The sequence below is a fragment of the Curcuma longa genome, chromosome 13 (assembly GCF_044706935.1).
Source record: "Curcuma longa cultivar G26 ecotype Majalengka, Jawa Barat chromosome 13, ITB_CL_G26_1.1, whole genome shotgun sequence".
Lineage (NCBI taxonomy): Eukaryota > Viridiplantae > Streptophyta > Magnoliopsida > Zingiberales > Zingiberaceae > Curcuma > Curcuma longa.
The window spans coordinates 6,876,267-6,896,183 of NC_133873.1; the positions used below are offsets into that span (position 1 = coordinate 6,876,267).

General features: G+C 36.2%; 1 protein-coding gene across 1 annotated transcript; it reads right to left on the reverse strand.

The window, feature by feature from the left end:
* Positions 1 to 6,448: 6,448 nt before the first annotated feature.
* On the reverse strand, positions 6,449 to 7,792 carry LOC141844505 (transcription factor GHD7-like). The gene is made up of 2 exons (XM_074732539.1): positions 7,265 to 7,792; positions 6,449 to 6,949 (listed from the first exon to the last, which is right to left on the reverse strand). Exons 1-2 carry the CDS (start codon positions 7,625 to 7,627, stop codon positions 6,638 to 6,640), a joined length of 675 nt encoding a protein of 224 aa, XP_074588640.1. The 5' UTR covers positions 7,628 to 7,792; the 3' UTR covers positions 6,449 to 6,637.
* Positions 7,793 to 19,917: the final 12,125 nt, after the last annotated feature.

The window sequence follows — 19,917 nt, forward strand, 5'->3', positions numbered from 1 at the left end:
GGTTGGCTCAACGCAATTCTAGTGTTCTTCTTCTCCGGCGAGCGAGAATAATGAAGAGAATAGTTGACAAGCATTCCTCAAACCAAAACAAGCCCAGAAAATAACTTTTTATTTATTTAGCCAGAAAAATCAAAAGAGTGTATTTTTTTATTTATATCTCTTTTAAAAATTAACAAAAATATACCACAATTATAATTTAATATTTAAATTACTCTTGCTCCACATTTTAGCTGTTTTATGCAAAATAGCATCACTCTTGGAGCTATTTTGTATAAAATAGTACTACTTTAGACTTATTTTTGTTAGGGCCCTAAACGAGTGACATCGAGTTAAGCTTTATGTTGTTCAAACTTATTTAATAAAATAAATGAACGAAGCCGGAGACAAAGTCAAGTCTAAAAAGAATCAAGTCATTGAAATGATTGTTCAAGTTTGATTTGATTTTTGTTTTATGAGTTTGAACTTGGTTTAAATTTTGTGTAGATGTTTGTCTAACTCTCAATTCAAGTTTGTTTGATTGTTTAAAATTTTTACATTTTAAATTTATTTGGTTGATTATTGAGCTTGGTAATATAAATTTATTTATTCATTTTAAAAATTTCTTTATTTACTTATCATGTTGATAAGAATTTTATTAATGAAAATGATTCATGAATATTATTCACGAATATTATTTATGAACGTTGTTCACGAATATTAACGAGCTGAACAAATATTGTTGGGTCCAAAAGGATGTCCGCATCTCCACAATGACATGATATTGTCCACTTTGGGCCTAAGCCCTCATGGTTTTGCTCTTGGGCTCTACCCAAAAGGTCTCATGACAATGGAGATATTTTCCATCCTTTTAAATTCATGATCTTTACCATGTGTTTTAGATGTGCGACTATGTTTGCACTCCCTCCTCAAACAAAGGACCACTGGAAGCTCCGCTGCCATTTCTCATGATCCGGCTGCCATGTCCCTTATGGTCCCAAGAGCTCTACCCAAAAGGTCTCATGACAATGGAGATACTTTCCATCCTTTTAAATTCATGATCTTTACCATGTGTTTTAGATGTGGGACTATGTTTGCACTCCCTCCTCAAACAAAGGACCACTGGAAGCTCCGCTGCCATTTCTCATGATCCGGCTGCCATGTCCCTTATGGTCCCAAGAGCTCTACCCAAAAGGTCTCATGACAATGGAGATACTTTCCATCCTTTTAAATTCATGATCTTTACCATGTGTTTTAGATGTGGGACTATGTTTGCACTCCCTCCTCAAACAAAGGACCACTGGAAGCTCCGCTGCCATTTCTCATGATCCGGCTGCCATGTCCCTTATGGTCCAAGTCTCCCCTACTTCCTTTGTTTTCCCCTAGGGTCTCCACATGGTTAGATCTGGATCATGGCTCATCCGGCGGTTAGTCCGGTGAAGAGCGGTCTCGCTCTGATACCAATTGTTGGGTCCAAAAGGATGTTTGTATCTCCACAATAGCATGATATTGTCCACTTTGGGCCTAAGCCCTCATGGCTTTGTTCTTGGGCTCTCCCCAAAAGGCCTCATGTCAATGGAGATACTTTCCATCCTTTTAAACCCATGATCTTTCCCATGTGTTTTAGATGTGGGACTATGTTTGCACCTTGCAACCCAACAAATATGTATTCAAGCTAATTCATTTAATTGATCTTGTATATATATTAACGAGCTGCACCATTGAACCGTCGTCTCCGGGGCAATGGTGCAACGGTAGGACATCCGGGTTGTGACCCAGAGACCCGTGGTTATTTGTAAGAATTTTCTTCCAAATGGGGAACGCAATCAAAGGATGTTGGGCATCTGGATTGGCTGGGATTTATCATTTTTTTGTTCACTTAATTGATCTTGTGTTTATTAAACGAACATAAACTAGCTCTTATCAAATCGAATATCAAATTTATTCATGAACGTTTGATTCATTTATGATCTTAATTTTTGTAAGAATTATCAAGAAGTCCTTTTGATAGTATTATTTTTTAGATAAAAAAATTTTAAAAGTCCTTTTGATATTTTTTTTCGAATTCCGATACACTAATATAAATGAAGAAAAAGAATTGAAAAAAAAAGAGATTATATTTATTTATATCATGTTTCCCTAAAGCTAATTTAATGTTAATTTGATGAGTTAATGAGAATTCCTCCGAGAAAAATGTTTGATTTGGACGTTTAATGACAAGCACAGCCCATTAGCTTTCACTAGATGCAATCATTATGCCATGTAAATAATTAGCTTCATAACTACATCATTATGAAAATGATTTGAACCGTTCAAAGTTTTGGATAGAGATTAGAGCAAACATAATCACTAACAATGGAGCAGCACAAAAATATTCTGATGCCGAATAAAATAGTGATTATCCTACTGGTTGAAGGGAGAGAGGAATTATGGAGAAAACAAAATGAAAAATCTACAAATGAAGAAAAACAACCGAAAAGAAAATTTTTTATTCAATAACAAAGATATCCCTAATTACCAAAAATTACCAAATATATCCTAAACATAAAATATTATCAAAAAAATAAAAAAGATATTTGAGGCCTCCGAAAATACACTAAACGATATTTGATGGGCTCAAAACTAGACTGTTATGAGTTCTACCTAATAACAAATATAGATCTCGGAATGAGCTCCGAGTATGAAAAAATCACGCCTCATTCTAATAGCCGAGTTAAAAGTTATGACCTATTGAAGTTTGACTTTTCTTGTGCTAGTCCTATATCATATTCATGTTAGGACCCGTGCGAACTAGAGGATGGTGTGAATAACTCTGATCGCTTCTTATCTTAATCTTGTGCTTGTCATTTGAATGTACAATGGAAACTTTGATTCAAACGTCACTCCACATGTACAATTCTAAGATTTTACTTGGTATCCACTTCTTTAAGGCGACTAATCAAGAGTCCATTCTGAGATCACTATCTCTACTATGAACTCCTCCTTTCAAACACATGATGTTAATTTCATGCATGGTACGTAGCACAACTCAAGTACTTAAAAATGATATAAAAATTCCTCGTAGAAGAAGCACCGACTTGAGAATTCTTCTCGATTGGTTTCTATCACGATATATATACTCCTAATTAGTAAGATTGTAAGAATGATAAATTAACCTCTTTTGCTCGAGATGCTTGCATCTAGGTCTTTAACCTCTTGCTAAAGATGCTTGTTCCTAGGTCTTCAATAGCCCCTTGTCTTAGATTCTTTATTGCTAAGAATCTTTGATTCTTCAAATGCATAACATCCTTCATTGATCGCCTTCAAGTCCACCTCATTAGAGACCTTTAAGTCATCGAATCATTATGCCCTCAGAGCTTAGCACAGTTGGTTCACCGGAGATAGATTTACAGGATTGGGCAAGGATCAATTTTTGGGGATCCTACCACCTTGGAAGTAAGACCTCCCTCCTATTTGACTACTGCGTACCTGATTTACCTCTTTATATATGGCTGTGGGGCGCTAAAGGTCAGCATATGACCTTTTGCAGGACTTAAGTCATGGAATCATTTGATCGTGTTAAGCCAAGCTAGAGGGTAGAGGTGAATAGTTGTAACCTATAAGTTTAAATTTTTCTTTAAGACAGAGACAAATCAAATGTTAGATTCACAAACGAATGCTTGAGTGTGTTTGGTTGTTTGTGTCATGTATAGCGCATTCAAATTAATATGGTTCAAAGTGTTAAGATCTTATGAGCTAGAGGGGAAGTGAAAAACTTTGATTGCTTATCATCTTGATCTCGTGTTCGTGATTGAATGTGGGGAGGAAACTTGAATCCAAAATCAACGCTATATGCATAATTCCGAGATTTACTGTGTATCCGTCTCTTAGAAGATTGATCCAAGGTCTACCTCTAATGATCTCCCTCCACTATGAACTCCTCCTTTTTGGATATCTTCCGGAGGCGGAGAAGCCTCTTACAACAAGTTCTTTCAAGAACAAATACAAGCAATACAAAATATAAATTGAAATGAAAGTAAAAATACTTTACAATTGAGAACTCTACATTGGATGTTTGCTTGTCACTTTGGAATGTCTCTTGATAGTTGAAATGCAACAGTACTTCGCCTCTAACCTCTCAAGAATCAACTACTTTTAATCTTCATGAAACTCTCTTTTCTAGGGTTGCAATTAGGCTGATTTCTACCTACCAATCGATTGGTCTTACTCACCAATTGATTGCCACATCAAATCCGACCGTTTAAACCTACTAAATGCCTATTTTTACTTTACCAATCGATTGCGCCAAAGTATTATTTTAGACCAATCGATTCCAAAGCATTCTATTTGCTAGTCATCTTCTTCTAATCGATTAATAGTCAATTCTAAATCTTGAATTCCAATCGAGTTTAAGGTTTATCAATCGATTGCATGCAACAAACATGGAATTCTGAGTTTAGAATTTACCAATCAATTGCTACGTCATGTCAATCAATTGTTAATCCTAATGTCAACCTTTTCAAGGTTGAATTTGCGTCTTGCTTGGTATCCAATTGACCTCAATTATCAGGACTTCCTCTATCTAACATTCAATTATCCGTGACCTGCTAGGTTTTCTCATTGCCTAACATCTGATTAACCTTAACTTGTTATGACTTCCTCTGTTCAATATCCAATCATCCTAACCTGTTGGGACTTCTTGTTGTCCAACATTCGATCAACCTTGACCTATCGGAGCTTCATTGTTGCCTGACATCTGATCAACCTTGATTTGTCAAGACTTCTATCATCACAAAGTGTTCGATCCTCCATGATCCACTTGGACTTTCCATCTCGTGTCAAGTGCGGTCAATCGTGATCCATTTGAACTTTCCACCGTCAAATATCTAGTCAACCTTGACCTAATTGACTCTTTTTCACCGTCAAGTATCTGGTCAACCTTGACCTACTTGACATATAACTAAGATATTACTTAAACGTCAAAATTCAACTCGAGTCAACTCAAATTTGATCAACTTGGTCAATCTTGCCATGAGATTAATTGCACCAATACAAAGACTTGCTCCACTACATATGATTTGTCCGGTGAGTCATGTTGTAAAGATTTCATTAATCTCGTCTCTTTATGATCAGAGACAATGGAACACCTGAGATGTTTACAATACAATACTCCTCTAAAATAAAAAAGATAAAATGAAAACTAAGTGTTAGTACCGATGGAATCAAAATATCTCCACAATGGCATGATATTGTCCACTTTGGGCCTAAACCCTCATGACTTTGTTCTTGGGCTCTCTCCAAAAGGTCTCATTCCAATGGAGATACTTTCCATCCTTTTAACCCCATGATATTTTCCATGTACTTTAGATGTGGGACTATGTTTGCACTCTTGCAACCCAACAATCCCCCCCCTCAAACAAAGGACCACAGGCCCCCCTCAACGTCGTTTTTGATGTTTGAATTCTCGATCCACCAGGACTTTTTGTGTCCACCCGACCTACTAGGACTTCCCACCTAGCCGCAGCTAAAACTTTTTGCCCCTCGGTCCACCCTACTAGGACTTCCCACCTAGTCGCAACTAGGACTTTTTGCTCCTCAGTCCATCCGACCTACTAGGACTTCTCACCTAGTGTCTGGTCCTCTTGATTCAGACACGTGATCATAGCTCATCCGGCGGTTAGTTCGGTGAAGAGCAGTCTCGCTCTGATACCACTTGTTAGAACCGATGGAATCAAAATATCTCCACAATGGTATGATATTGTCCACTTTGGGCCTAAGCCCTCATGACTTTATTCTTGGGCTCTCCCCAAAAGGCCTCATACCAATGGAGATACTTTTCATCCTTTTAACCCCATGATCTTTTCTATGTACTTTAGATGTGGGACTATGTTTGCACTCTTACAACCCAACACTAAGTAGAAGAGGTTATTAAGAGTTCAAGTTGGAGCCTTCAACATGTGTCTAAGTCCTTGGAGACCTTCGAGCAATGTAGACACTATGATATATCAATGGAACCATTCCTGGTTAAAGCTCCCTAACAGTTTTTATAAACAAAATTAACAACTAATCATGATCAAGTAAAAGTTGTTATTGTATAGCTAACGACTAATTGGGCACTCAATTGGACATCTTGTCTAGATGACTGAAACGAACCTCAAGTTGATTGCTGTCTCGTGTTCAATTGACTACCAAATTGATCGAACTCTCTAGTCAATTAAAACTCACCTTGAGTTATTGAACTTCACACTTAACTAAGCAAACTTAATCTCTACCTAGCTTCTTTAGATAGACTAGAAAATTAAAAAGATTTAGATGCATCATGAACGAGTTCAAATCTCGAAATAGTCTCTTGCAAAGTAAAGTAAAATTGTATACAATAGACCTTTTTCAAAATCCGACATTGATGAAAACTTTGTCCATTGAGCTATTTTTCTTTTATTTGTGGTATACTAACTATTCCTCTGTCTATAGGAATGCCCAAGTCATGTTTCAATGCAATGCAAATGCCATCTTAATGCTATAGAAATTGAAACTAATCTAATCTAATTAATTAACAGAAGTCATATTATCTCCCAATATTCGATCAAGTAATAATACACTGAATGCTTAATCATTCAATAGCTATGAGGATATGGAACCTCTAGTACACTTATTCTTCTTCTTCTTAATCCTCCTCCTCTTCTTAATGGAACCATCTAAAGTCAATTCTATCAGGGCCATAAGACTGCTGCTCCGGCGGTGGCTGGACTTCTGCCGACTCCGTCGTCTTCGCAAAACGCCCCTTTACCCTCGGCCTCATCTCAGCGTAGGCCTTCCTCGACGCATACCGTATCCGCTTCTCGTACTTCCTCTTCTTCCTCTTCTCCTTGTACCTCATGATCTTGGCCTCCCTCTCCACCATCGGGTCTCCCTGGCCGTCGGCGGCCAGGCCTTCTCCGACCTCCTTGTTGATCCCGCTCGAGGCGTCGGTGAATGTGCTTCCGGCGAAGGACATCTACACGGGAAAGAGATTCACGAAAGTCGATCGCAAGTATTTGGAACAAAAATGGCTTGATGTTGATGTATATCAAATCTAGCTAGCAAAGCCACATGAAATAACATGCAATTGTGCCCTTTTTTGATCTTTATCTTTATATTAATGAATTTAATTGACGATAGATAAATCAAGAAAAAGAAAATCTACAGTCTACCTGATCGATCCTTGATCATATCTATAAACTTTCCCTACCAGCTAGCAAAATCTTTGCATCTCGTGAAATTTCTTAAGGGAACAAAGCTGAGAAGGTTAGTGGAGGAGCAAGCTACTCACGATGGTGGCACTGGACGCCGCCGCCATCGCGGGGATCGTGTCCGGTCGCCGGGAGGAGCCACTCAAGCAGACGTCGAACGTGAGGCCATGTCCGGCGCCGTCGAAACCTCCTCCCCCTCCTCCCAGGACGTCGAGATACTTGAACCCCTCCGCAGCACGCTGCTCCTCCGGCGGCGGATCGCCGCCGTCCTTGGGATCGTTAAACATCCACGCCACCGAGTCGTCGTGGCCGAAGAACTGGAACTCCCGCATGGGCTCGTCGAACAGCACCGGGATGGCGTTGTTCAGGTCGGTGCAGTGGGGGCACGCGCCGGCGCCGCAGCACACGCTGCACACGTTCCCAGCCGACATGGCTCCGATCATGTGGCCATGACTGGCGTCCTCCGAAGCAGACGGAGCTAGCAGCTAGCGAAGATGTTCGGCTAGATGCTGTGAGCGAGAAGGGAGTTAAATGGATGCGTGGCTACTCTCTCTCTCTCTCTCTCTCTCTCTCTCTCTCTCTCTCTGAAGAAGAAGGAAGAGAGAAGGCAAGAGAGAATCTTGGAAAGGAAGAGGATGCCAATGAGGTGTGAGGAAGAGATATAGCGATCGTACTTTCTCTACGTGGACGATTCCTCGCCACTTTTATTTTGTTTTTCCTCCAAATTTCAGATCTCCACCAAATCGCTCGTCGATCATAAAACAAATGAGTCGGGGCTGTGGCGGAGGAATCGCGATTCGGCAAGGGGGACAGGGACAGGCGACGCTGCACCTGCCCGCGGAGTGATCCGGGGACGAGGAGACGTGTCGAGAGACGAGCGGGGGAAGACGCTGCTCCGTGTCGGGGCGCCGCAGAGGATGGGTTGTCGGGGGGACGCGTGGCGGCTGCGAGGGCCAGAGGTTGGCAAGTGCAATATCTGATCAGAAATGAATGCAGGAAGCGGAGGCGATGGAGATCTTGTCGCTAAATCTTTTAATTTCCGGCGTCGCCGTCATGTTGGCTTAGCCGTACGGCCCTTTGCCAAATACGCCCTTGGAGATTGAGAAATCACGAGGCCCCTATCTTTTATTTTATTTTTTTATCAAAGGTTTGCATCCCACCCTCATACATAGTCACCTTAAAATATATTATTCGATATTATTTTCTTTTAATATATGTATTAAATTATGAATTAATCGATCAAAATAAGTCTACAGTGTAGTAGCTATGAAACTGTAGTTACTACAATATTATAGTAACTATGATTTTATAATTGTTATCGTAGTTATAATATGTACGGTTTCATAGCTGCTACAATACAAACTTATCTTATTCAAAAATATTCAAGTTGTATACCCACGAAACAGTAACTGCTACAATGCAAACTTATCTTGTTTAATAGCATTCATATTGTAGCAGCTCTGAAACTATAGTTGTTATAACTACGATAACAGTTACAATGTGGATTTATCTTGTTCATATAACTAATCTATTGGTTCAAAATTTAATACGTATGCCAAGAGATAATAATGTCGACTAGTGTATTTGAGGATAACTGTGTTATTTTATCTAAGTTGGTCGGGTAAGATGCTCTTTTGATAAAAATGAGAGAGGGATGCTCATGTGATTGATTTAGGAAAAAAAAGACGCTTTTTGATTTTTGTCCAAATTATCATTCATGACTCGACCCTTTTTGTAAATACATCTTTTGATATTGAGAAATCACATATCATGATTTAACTTTTTGTATATCAATCAAATTTCTTTGGGAAAAATATAACAAAAAGGGTGTTAAACTATTTTTTATTTACAAAATATTCTTATTCTTGAAGTAATTTTGGTCAAATTATTCTAATTTAAATAAAATTATTTAATTTTTTAACTGGTTAAAATTATTTTAATTTGATAAAAGATCACTTTAACCTATTCAAAATCGCTCAATACTTTAATATCAATTTTGATCAAAATTGTTTATATTATATTTTATTTTGTCTAAAATTGTTATTAAATAAAAATTATGATAAAACACTTATTTTTCTATTTTTTAATATGCATGTGAAAATAAGGACACAATCACGATGATACACTTTTTTAAAAAATTAATAAAGATTAAATTATTATTTTTAAATAGCTCCGCTTATAGATTTTTTTAAAAAAAAGATTAACTACTATTTTATTCTAATTTTATCTTCCTCATATTAAATTAAGAAACACAAATCATTATCTTAAGATGCCTTATATATTCAATTCCTTCAAGCTTTTTTAAATTTAAATAAATATAGTTAGTCAAATTATATTTTGAAGCAGTTGAACTGAATATTAAAATCATTATTTTTAAAAAAAATGTATTTTGTACTTGTTAAAGAGAAAAAATATTTTTCCCTAATTTCAATGTATGAATTGGTGTTACAAAAGAAATTTAAGAGAATGAAAATAATATTTTTTTATTAATTTAAAAATATCTACCTATAAATTTAGGTAGACATTTACCTCTTTTATAATTTCAAAATTATTTTGATCCATCAATTTATAATTTATGATAGTGTTATTTTTATTAGAAAAAAATAGTTTAAACTTTTTAAAATATTAAACGTGGCATAAAATAGTCAATTTAATGAATATTTTATTTTCAAATACCAACATTAATTTAATTTAATCAATTACAATCAATCCAACCACCCTACCAACAACAGTAACTTGACCATTTAAAATTTATTTATTTATATCTTATATATTTTAAAATATATTTAAATATAAAATTAGCTTTCTATTTAAATATAGGATAAAAATGAAGAAGACGTTTTTTCGTAAATCGTCAAAGGGACGCTTCACTCCCACTTAAAACGATATAATTATTTTTCACTACTATTTTTATTATCATCCTATCTGTATTTCTCATCTAAATTTTGAATCGATCAGATGCATTATAGCAGTTATTAAACCGTAGCTGCTACAATTATAATAGTTGTAACTTATAGTTATAATAGCTATAATTTTGTAGCTACTACAACTACAACAGTTGTAATAGTTATGAAATCGTAACTGCTATAATTTGGAAACCAATCTTAAATAAAAGGATTAAAATTCTTTGGAACCTCTAAAAAATGTTTAAACGATATTTTTTTAATCTAAAATTGGACCATTATGGATTACATCGATCCTGTAACAAATATAGATCTCGAACGAGCTTTGATTTGATATATTATGTGTTCCGTGGTTCAATCCGAGATAAAAATTATGACATCTCAAAGCTTACCTAACATTCATAATTGTAGTAGTTACAATTTCATAGCTGTTACAATTATATAGTGGCTACAAAATCATAACTGCTATGACTGTGTAGCAGCTTAGTTGTAGTAGTTATAAATTCGTAGCTGCTACAACTGTGTAACAACTATAGTTTCATAAATGCTACAACGCATCTCTAGTTCAATATTTAGACAGAAAATATAGAGATAATAATGAGAATAATATATTGGAGGGTAATTGAGTAATTGTTGTTAGGACTCGAGTAGAGTTTTGATGTGTAATCAAATAAGTCTGAAATTAGGTCTGTATATTATATTTGATGTGTGTGTCCAACTGTATAGGGACTTAGGATAATCCACGTACGCCAAATGGTGAACCTTGGTAGAAGACGCAAGCAAGCGAGAAGGATGATATGAGCAAGGAGCCGACGGGCTCGGTGAAACCAAGATACGAGGAGCTGCGGAAGAGTACTCCGTCGGTACGAGAAAGACACACGGGAGTGAGCCGGAAGGGCTCAGTGCATCCGAGAGACGAGAAACTGAAAGGAAGACTACGCAAGGCGACTAGACATAATGAAAGAGGAAAATGGTCAACCTTGGATTGACCATTCTATTGGGATACAATCAAAGTCCCACATTGAAAATACATGAAAAAGATTATGAGTTTATAAGATGAAAGATATTTCTATTAGTATGAGACCTTTTGGGTTGAACTCAAAAATAAAATTATAAAGGCTTAAGCTCAAAGTGGACAATATTAAACCATTTGTGGAGATATTTTGATTCCATTGATACTAACAAGTGGTATTAGAGTCATGATCTATGTAGAGTCATATGAAGACCCTCAGGAAAAATGAAAGAGGTAGGGGAGGTCCGGACCATGGGGATAATGGTAGGGGGACTCTGAGTAGGAGGAGTTCAGACTCGGACCATGAGGATAATGGTAGGGGATGGGGGACTCTTAGTAGGAGAGTTCGAACCATGACCATGAGAATAATGGTAGGAGTACTCCGAGTAGGAGGAGTTCAGAGCCGGACCATGAGGATAATGGTAGGGGATGGGGAACTCTCAGTAGGAGAGTTCGAACCTGGACCATGAGAATAATAGTAGGAGACTCCCAGTGGTCCTTTGTTTAAGGGGAAGATTCTTGAAATATAATCAAAGTCCCACATTGAAAATACATGAAAAAGATCATGAATTTATAAGATAGAAGATATTTTCATTAGTATGAGACCTTTTGATTCCATCGGTACTAACACATTCCAAGCGCTGGAGCTGTACAAGACGCTTGAATCCATTTTGGGCGCCCAGATACCTAATCCAGGTCAGTGTGATCGTTGTCAAGATGGATTAAGATGAAGTCCACATCATTAGAATCAAAGCGTCCTGGATCATTTCCAAGCACCCAGATTGCAAGGAGTCATCTAGAGCTATTAGTGAAACATTGTCAGAGTGGATTGAGTTCGACGAATCTAAGCGCCTGGAACGGCCACGTCAGCACAACGGTCAGATCTATTAGTACCGATGGAATCAAAATATCTCCACAATGGTATGATATTGTCCATTTTAGACCTAAACCCTCATGGTTTTGTTCTTGGACTCTACCCAAAAGACATTATACCAATGGAGATACTTTCCATCCTTTAAACCCATGATCTTTTCCATGTGTTTTAGATGTGGGACTATGTTTGCACCATTGCAACCCAACAATCCCCCCCTCAAACAAAGGACCACAGACCCCCCTCAAACGTCGTTTTTGATATCTGAATCCTTGACCCACCAGGACTTTCTGTCCCTCGGTCCACTCGACCTACTAGGACTTCCTACCTAGCCGCAACTAGGACTTCCTGCCCCTCGGTCCACCCGACCTACTAGGACTTCCTACCTAGCCGCAACTAGGACTTTTTGCCCATCGGTCCACCCGACCTACTAGGACTTCCTGCCTGGTATCAGGTCCTCTTGATTCAAACACGGGAGCACCCACTTTCTTTGTTTAAGGTTCAACCCACATGGTTAGATCCGGATCATGGCTCATCCGGCGGTTAGTCTGGTGAAGAACGACTTCGCTCTGATACCACTTATTAGTACCGATGGAATCAAAATATTTCCACAATAATATGATATTGTCCACTTTGGGCCTAAGCCCTCATGGTTTTGTTCTTGGACTCTGCCCAAAAGGCCTCATACTAATGGAGATACTTTCCATCCTTTAAACTCATGATCTTTTCCATGTGTTTTAGATGTGGGATTATGTTTGCACAATTGCAACCCAACAAGATCGAGATGAAGTCTATAAATAGACTTAAGCTTGAAGAAGAAATAAACACGCTCGATTTCATTCTCGTTCAATTTATTTTTATTGTTTTACATTGAACCGTTGTACAAGATTTTTTCACCTTCAAATTGTTTTCGATAAGGAGATTTTAGTGGAGCTAGTTCTTAGACTAATAATCCGAGAGTTATAATTAAGTAAATTTGTCATTTGTATTTTTATGTTATATTCGTGTTTTTAATTACTGTCCTTGTTAAAATATTAGTAAGAGAAATCAAACTTTTGATTTGCATATCATTATTCACTCATCTTCTTTAGCGATCTAAGCCGTTTCCACTGCACTAACAATTGTACATGAGAGTGAAATATCCTTTGATAAAAAATTAAAGTAGGGCATCATCTCCATGATTCTAAAAATAAGTGGTGTCTTTTTTATTTGTGCTCTTAAATATAAGATTAGATACAATTCAAAAAAGATGAAGTTTGATACACTTTAGAAATGAAACTGTTTTCTAAAAGATTTAATAAATTTGGAAAAAAATATTTAAATATATTTACTTATTAATATTTTAATTTTATTTTAGTGTAGAAAACCTCTAATCTAATTTTTATTTTTTAATGCTACAAATATGCAGATTTCTTCCGAACGAACCTTTTTTTAAGAACACGCCATGATTTTCTTTTATTTAAATCAGGCACATCCTTCATCACACAAAATACCCCTTAGAATGGATAAATAAAAGATAAAACTCAAATGTACATCTTTTTATTGAAATACTCAAAAGATGTCTCTTCTGATTTATTATCTAAATAGTACCTCATTCTACACTTTACTTTCTAAATAACTAGAACCATAATTGCTATATAATTATAATAGTAACTGCTACACAATTATAACAGTTATGATTTTATAATTACTATAATTACATAATTGTAATAATTATGATCTCGAAGCTGCTACAATATAATATTAATGACTATTATTGATCAGAAATAATTTGTCTATGTTATAACAACTATGATTTATAGCTGCTATAATATATTAACTTGTGTTAATTAATATTGACTAAAGATGAAGCGTTCATATTACAAAAGTTATGAACTGTATGTTGGGTTGTAAGGGTACAAATATAGTTTGACATCTAAAACACATAGAAAAGATCATGAGTTTAAAATGATGAAAGATATCTCTATTGGTACGAGACTTTTTTAGGTTGAGCCCAAGAACAAAACCATGAAGGGTTAGTCCCAAAGTGGACAATATTATACCATTGTGGAGATATTTTAATTCCATCGGTACTAACACTGTAGTTGCTACAATACAATATTATTAGTGTTGATTAGAATTGAATTGCTATAATATAATATTGACTAAAGATGAAATATTACTATAATAAAATTTATTAGTATTGATTGCAATTGAAGTATCCATATTATATCAATTATGAACTATAACTGCTATAATATTTTTTTTTGTATTGATCAGAATTGAATTGAAATATCTAAGTTGTAACTAGTTATAAATCCGTAATTGCTATAATAACACTACAAATAAAGACAGTTCAAAAAAATAAAATGTACGTACGTAAATGAAATAAGAGCTTTTTTGATAATAAATCAAAAAGCTACCCTTGACAATTCTCATAAAAAGCTGCCTAAATTTTGCCCCTTCCATAAATAAATATATCTTATTTTTCTTTTTTTTTAAAATGATTAAAATCATATTATTTTAGTAAAAAATCACACTTATTCGATTCGTGTATTTTTTTTCGAAGATAAAATATAAATATTAAAAACAAATAGAAAAACATTTATCCTTAACTTTTTTTTTCCAACTTTATATTTCTTTGTCAACAAATAAGATTTATATATATATATATATATATATATATATATATATATATATATATATATATATATATATATATATATATATATATATTTGATATATTGCGCGACGTATCCTGCCCGACTCGTGCGCGACCAATCCCCGCCGTCCACAGTCGAATCGCGTGAAACCGCAGCCGTCCGTTTATCGCAATTGCACAGTGTTTCTCCTCGGACCTTCGCCACTTCTCCGCCACTATTCACCGTCGTCCGACCACCTCCGGCCGCCGGACCGGGCCCGTTGGAACCGCAACTCGATGCCGGTCCGGCCGTGGACGGCGGGGATCGGTCGCGCACGAGTCGGGGAGGATACGTCGCGCAGTATATCAAATCTATATATATATATATATATAAATCTTATTTGTTGACAAAGAAATATAAAGTTGGAAAATATATTGTTGAGATACCATCAAAGTTCTATATTGAAAATATATGGAAAAGATTCTGGACAACATCATATCATTTTGGAGATCTATATAGATTTTATCGGATCTAACAATAGTATCAAAGTAGGTCTATGTGAGTCTATATGGAGACCCTTACAAAGGAATGATTGGGGGCTCTTAGTAAAGAGCTCGCTGGGACTATTAAGGGGGGCAGTCCGTTGGGACCGGACCAGTAAAGGGTCCGTTGGGACCATTAGGAGAGGCTCTCAGTGTTTCTTTGTTTGAGGGATAGATTATTGGGATACAATCAAAGTCCCATATTGAAAATATATGGAAAAGATCTTGGAGTTATAAGATAGAGATATCTAGATTGGTATGAGACATTTTGAATAAAGTCAAAAAATAAAATCATGAGGGTGTGAGCTCAAATTGGATAATATTATATCATTTTGAAGATATATATGGATTATATCGGATCTAACCGCTACACCATTGCCACTGTTGTAGTAGTCACTAAAGTTGTTATAATGATTTTGACTTTTTTTTTAAAAATTATGTTGATCAAATTTAATAATATAAAATATACTATTTATAATATTTTTAATTAAATTAAATAATATTTTAGGAATTACAATATAATCCATATATATTATAATAGTTATTCTATGGCTATTATAATAATATTAGAATAAAAGCATTTTTAATATGAAAAATATGATAAGTGTTTTTGATTTTTTTTTAAGTAAAGGATAGTTTTTTGATAATTATAAGCACTCTTTTGATTTTACCCTTATTTTTTTAAAAAAATCCATTGTTAATTTTTGTATTATTGCTGATGTTAGAGTGTATGGTGGAAGAACTGAGAGATCATGTGGTTGATACTCAATAAAACTACTTGCAGAGTTGCTACAGTGAAGGAGGTTGAGAGAGCCAACTACTAAAAGTCATAATAATAGATGATTTGACATCATGAATATATTTTTATATGATTATTTAGATTTTACGGTTTAGGGTTTAGGATTTATGAGAGACGACGAAAGCTACAAGAAGAAAGGAGAGGGAATAGCAGAGGGATTGTGGAGCCGAAGGATAAAGAGGCAAATGGAAACCTCAACCACGAGGAGGGTCGTGAAGGGAGATGACAACTAGATGGTGGTCCATTGATTAAAGATACTCAAAGGGAATAAACAAAGTGCATGATCATCTTATCATGATCAAAGGGAGCAAAAAGAAGTTTATATTGAAGCACAAATTAAAGATGTTGTAAATATGGTTGGATGAGAGACAAACTCTCTTTAGCGCGTGTGAAGGTTCAAAACCAAAGCTCGAAATTGACTCGTGTGTAAGTGCAACTTGCACATGTTAATGAAATGACCAACTCTTCTCCTATGTTCTTTCGACCTTCAATTGTTCTTTGTTGATAACCAATACTTAGTTGCCGACATGGTCTGCCCGTTGTATCATATGAAACATGCATCTATTCAAACCTTTAAGCACCACCGAAAAGGAGACGCAATTCAAAAGAAGGTTGCTCGAGCCAACCACGTACCCCCTCAAAAGATTCCTCCCCTTTAGGTAGAATGGGAAGAATATATACACGAATTATGCAACATCATGTTGAAAGTTGTCGAGAGAAGGAATGTCGCGGGGGAATAAATTAAAGGAAGGGGCACAAGGAAGAGATAAAAGGAGGCAACAAAAAGGGTTGGATATGAGAAGGTGCATGACCGGAGAAGATGCACCAAGTGAGGCTGTGAATCTTCGGCTATGTGCTCTTACCTCCAAACCTTTCCCATGCACACATACACACACACACCTTTTAAAAGGAGAAGGCCCACGGCTCCATCCTTGGATATGCCAAAATCTAATACTCCATTGTGTATGAATGGCTCATCCAAAGCTTGGTATATCTTTATGTTCCATGTGATATGCTGTCGACTTCCACTTCGGTATCTTTATGTGTCATGTGATATGTTGTCGACTTCCACCACCGCGAACGTATGGCTTTCAGCCACCCCTATGTTCATTCATTCAGTCACATCTACCATGGTGCCCTAACAAAACTAATCGTTTGTAGTACTTTATCCTCATAAGTAACTTTATTAGTTGTTTAGGGTGGTAAATGAATCAAACGTTCATAAGTTTAGTGTTCGATTTGGTAAGAATTTATTTATGTTTGTTCAAAAGATTGAACATATATGTGTTTAGTTGATTAATATTTATGAATAACAATTGTGAATTATTCTTGAAGAATGTTCACAAGTAAAATTTGTGAACTATATTCATTAATAAAGTTTTTATCAAATTTATAAATAGATAAAGAAGCTCATAAAATGAACAAATAAGATAAATCAAACAAATTTGAATTGAGAGCTCGATAACATCAAAAAGAAACTATGTGAAAATTGAACAACTATTTTAACAATTTGGTTCATTGTATGCTCGGTTTGGCTTGTTTATTGAACAAGACCTAGGCATACTAGGAGGAACCCTAAGCATTAATGTGTTACTCTACAATTGTATGATGTTGGGTTTGGGCTGGATAAAGGTAAATAGGTTTTAGACTTGTGACATAGTTGGGCCTTTGCAATAACATAGGTCAAATGAATAATTGCACTCAACTACTCACCTAATTTTGGTCAAATATTTTTCTAGATCTTACGAGCCAATTAATCCTTCAATATACGATCCGGTCTAATCTCATATTTCATACATCAAATAAATTCAAGAAACGAGATGACTCCTCTCATATTTCATACATCAAAAAAATTCAAGAAACGAGATGACTCTTGATGTGACGCTCAAGCATCACTAGTTCAAACATTGCAAGCATGCATGCACTGCGTAAGTTTTGAACTTTAGATATTTTGGAAAAGTAAATTGTCACTTACCATCAAATCATGCCCACCTTTTGGCACAAAGATATACTCTATCAGATTGTGCCATAGCTCTTATCTGTGCATATGGATTCATTTCGATCTAGCTCATTTGCTTGTATAAGCACTGCAAATGCATGTCCATTTGAAGCTATAAGTCTTGTTCAACCGGTAAGAGGTGGCGGAGTGGTGGCTAACAACATAGATACATACACTTGCGGCGATTGCTTATGTTGCCGTCCAGATGGGAAGGGTGGATGCGGAGGAAGAAGAATTTTGCCATGTTGCCTTCATAGAAAATGTGATGAGAAAGGATCTTGCCAAGAAGAACTCTCCTAGACATGTGATTACAACAATTGTGGTCATTGAACATGTAGTGTGTGACATGCATTTTCTAAGAAAGAAACAAAGCATGAGCAAATGGCAAGTGTTCTTTCTGTATGTAAGATTGATAAGAACACTTGCCATCTAGGTTGAGCAAATGGTAAGTGTTCTTTCTATTGATATTTAGTTGAGTTTATCATGTGTGAAATTCAAGGATGCCTGTTCATCCTCCAGTTGGCTATACACTAACCTAGACTATCGTGACTATAAAGATGGAAGGAGTACGTTGGGACTGATGCAAACTAGAGAGGGAGATGTGAATAGTTTTGATCGTGTTGAGTTGATCGCACAATAAAATTTTGAATAAATCGACAATACAATGCAGACAAAGTCAATTTCCTTGGTTCACTGCCTCCTAAGATGACTACGTTCAAAGCTTAATCTTAACGAACTATCATTGTTGTCTTTCTTTTTCTCGGATACTTTTAGGAGGCGGAGAAACCTCTTACAATCTCGTTTATACAATAATACAAGAATAAAGCGACGATACAAAGACAATTAAGAGAAAAACACTTTACAAGTGAAAACTTAATTTTGGATGCTTCTTTATCGCTTTACATTGTCCCTTGATGACACAACAACATTTCTGTTAGAATTAGCCCTTAGTGTCAATTCGGATTGAGTTGGACTCGAGTTGGACTCAAGTCAACTCAGATTGTGTGAGACTCGAGTTGGACTCAAGTCACATAAGCCAATTCGAATTTATCAAAAAAGATTATCATGCATGAGATGCATGATCTTCCTTAAAAGAAGAGAAAGATTATCATGCATGAGATACATGATCTTCATTAAAAAAAGAGAAAGATCTTCATGCATGAGATGCATGAGAGTTAATAAAATATTAATTCCTTAGATCACTAAAAGTCAAAAACCCTTCATCCCATGGTGGGATATAAACAGGGGTGAGAGGCTCTTGATGAAGGAGTTGTTGGATGCTCTTGCTCTCCCTCTTCTTCTTCTCTTCTACCACCTTGGCCGAACCCTATCTGGTGGCTAGCACCACAGTTTGGTTCTTTTCCATCTCAGTATTCGTATGGATACCGTGGAGGCGCGAACACACTGATCGTGCTGAGATCCGTGAACCTTTGAAGGCAAGAGTTGCTGTCGGGATTGCGAATGGCTCGCATCAAAGGTAACTTCGATTCTAATAGGTAGAATCATCAAACGAGTATGTTTTTCGCATGGATCTTCTGGAGGGATCATGTTTTCCGCTGCGTTATATGCGGTTTAATCGGTTTTTCGCGCATATCCCTACAATTTCATCTCCAACCTCTCACGAACCAATTATGAAAATCTCTTCCAAATCCTTCTTTTATAACTTTTAAGTCGGGATTGATTTTCACCTATTAGTCGATTGATCTTATTCATCAGTCGATTGATCCACTATACTCAAACTTGTCGGCTCAACGACTCCATCTACATCAAGCATCAGTCGCCTGCCCATTACTATCAACCGACTGTTGTCTAATTAATCGAATCTCGCAGTCGAGTTCTAAACGTTGTGTTTGCTTGGACAATGACGTCAGTCAACTACTACACTTCATTAGTCGACTGATTACAATCAGTCGAGTTCAATAATCGATTTCTCAACTCTCTATTTGCTACAATAACATTAACAACCGACTGATTAAACTCCTTGGT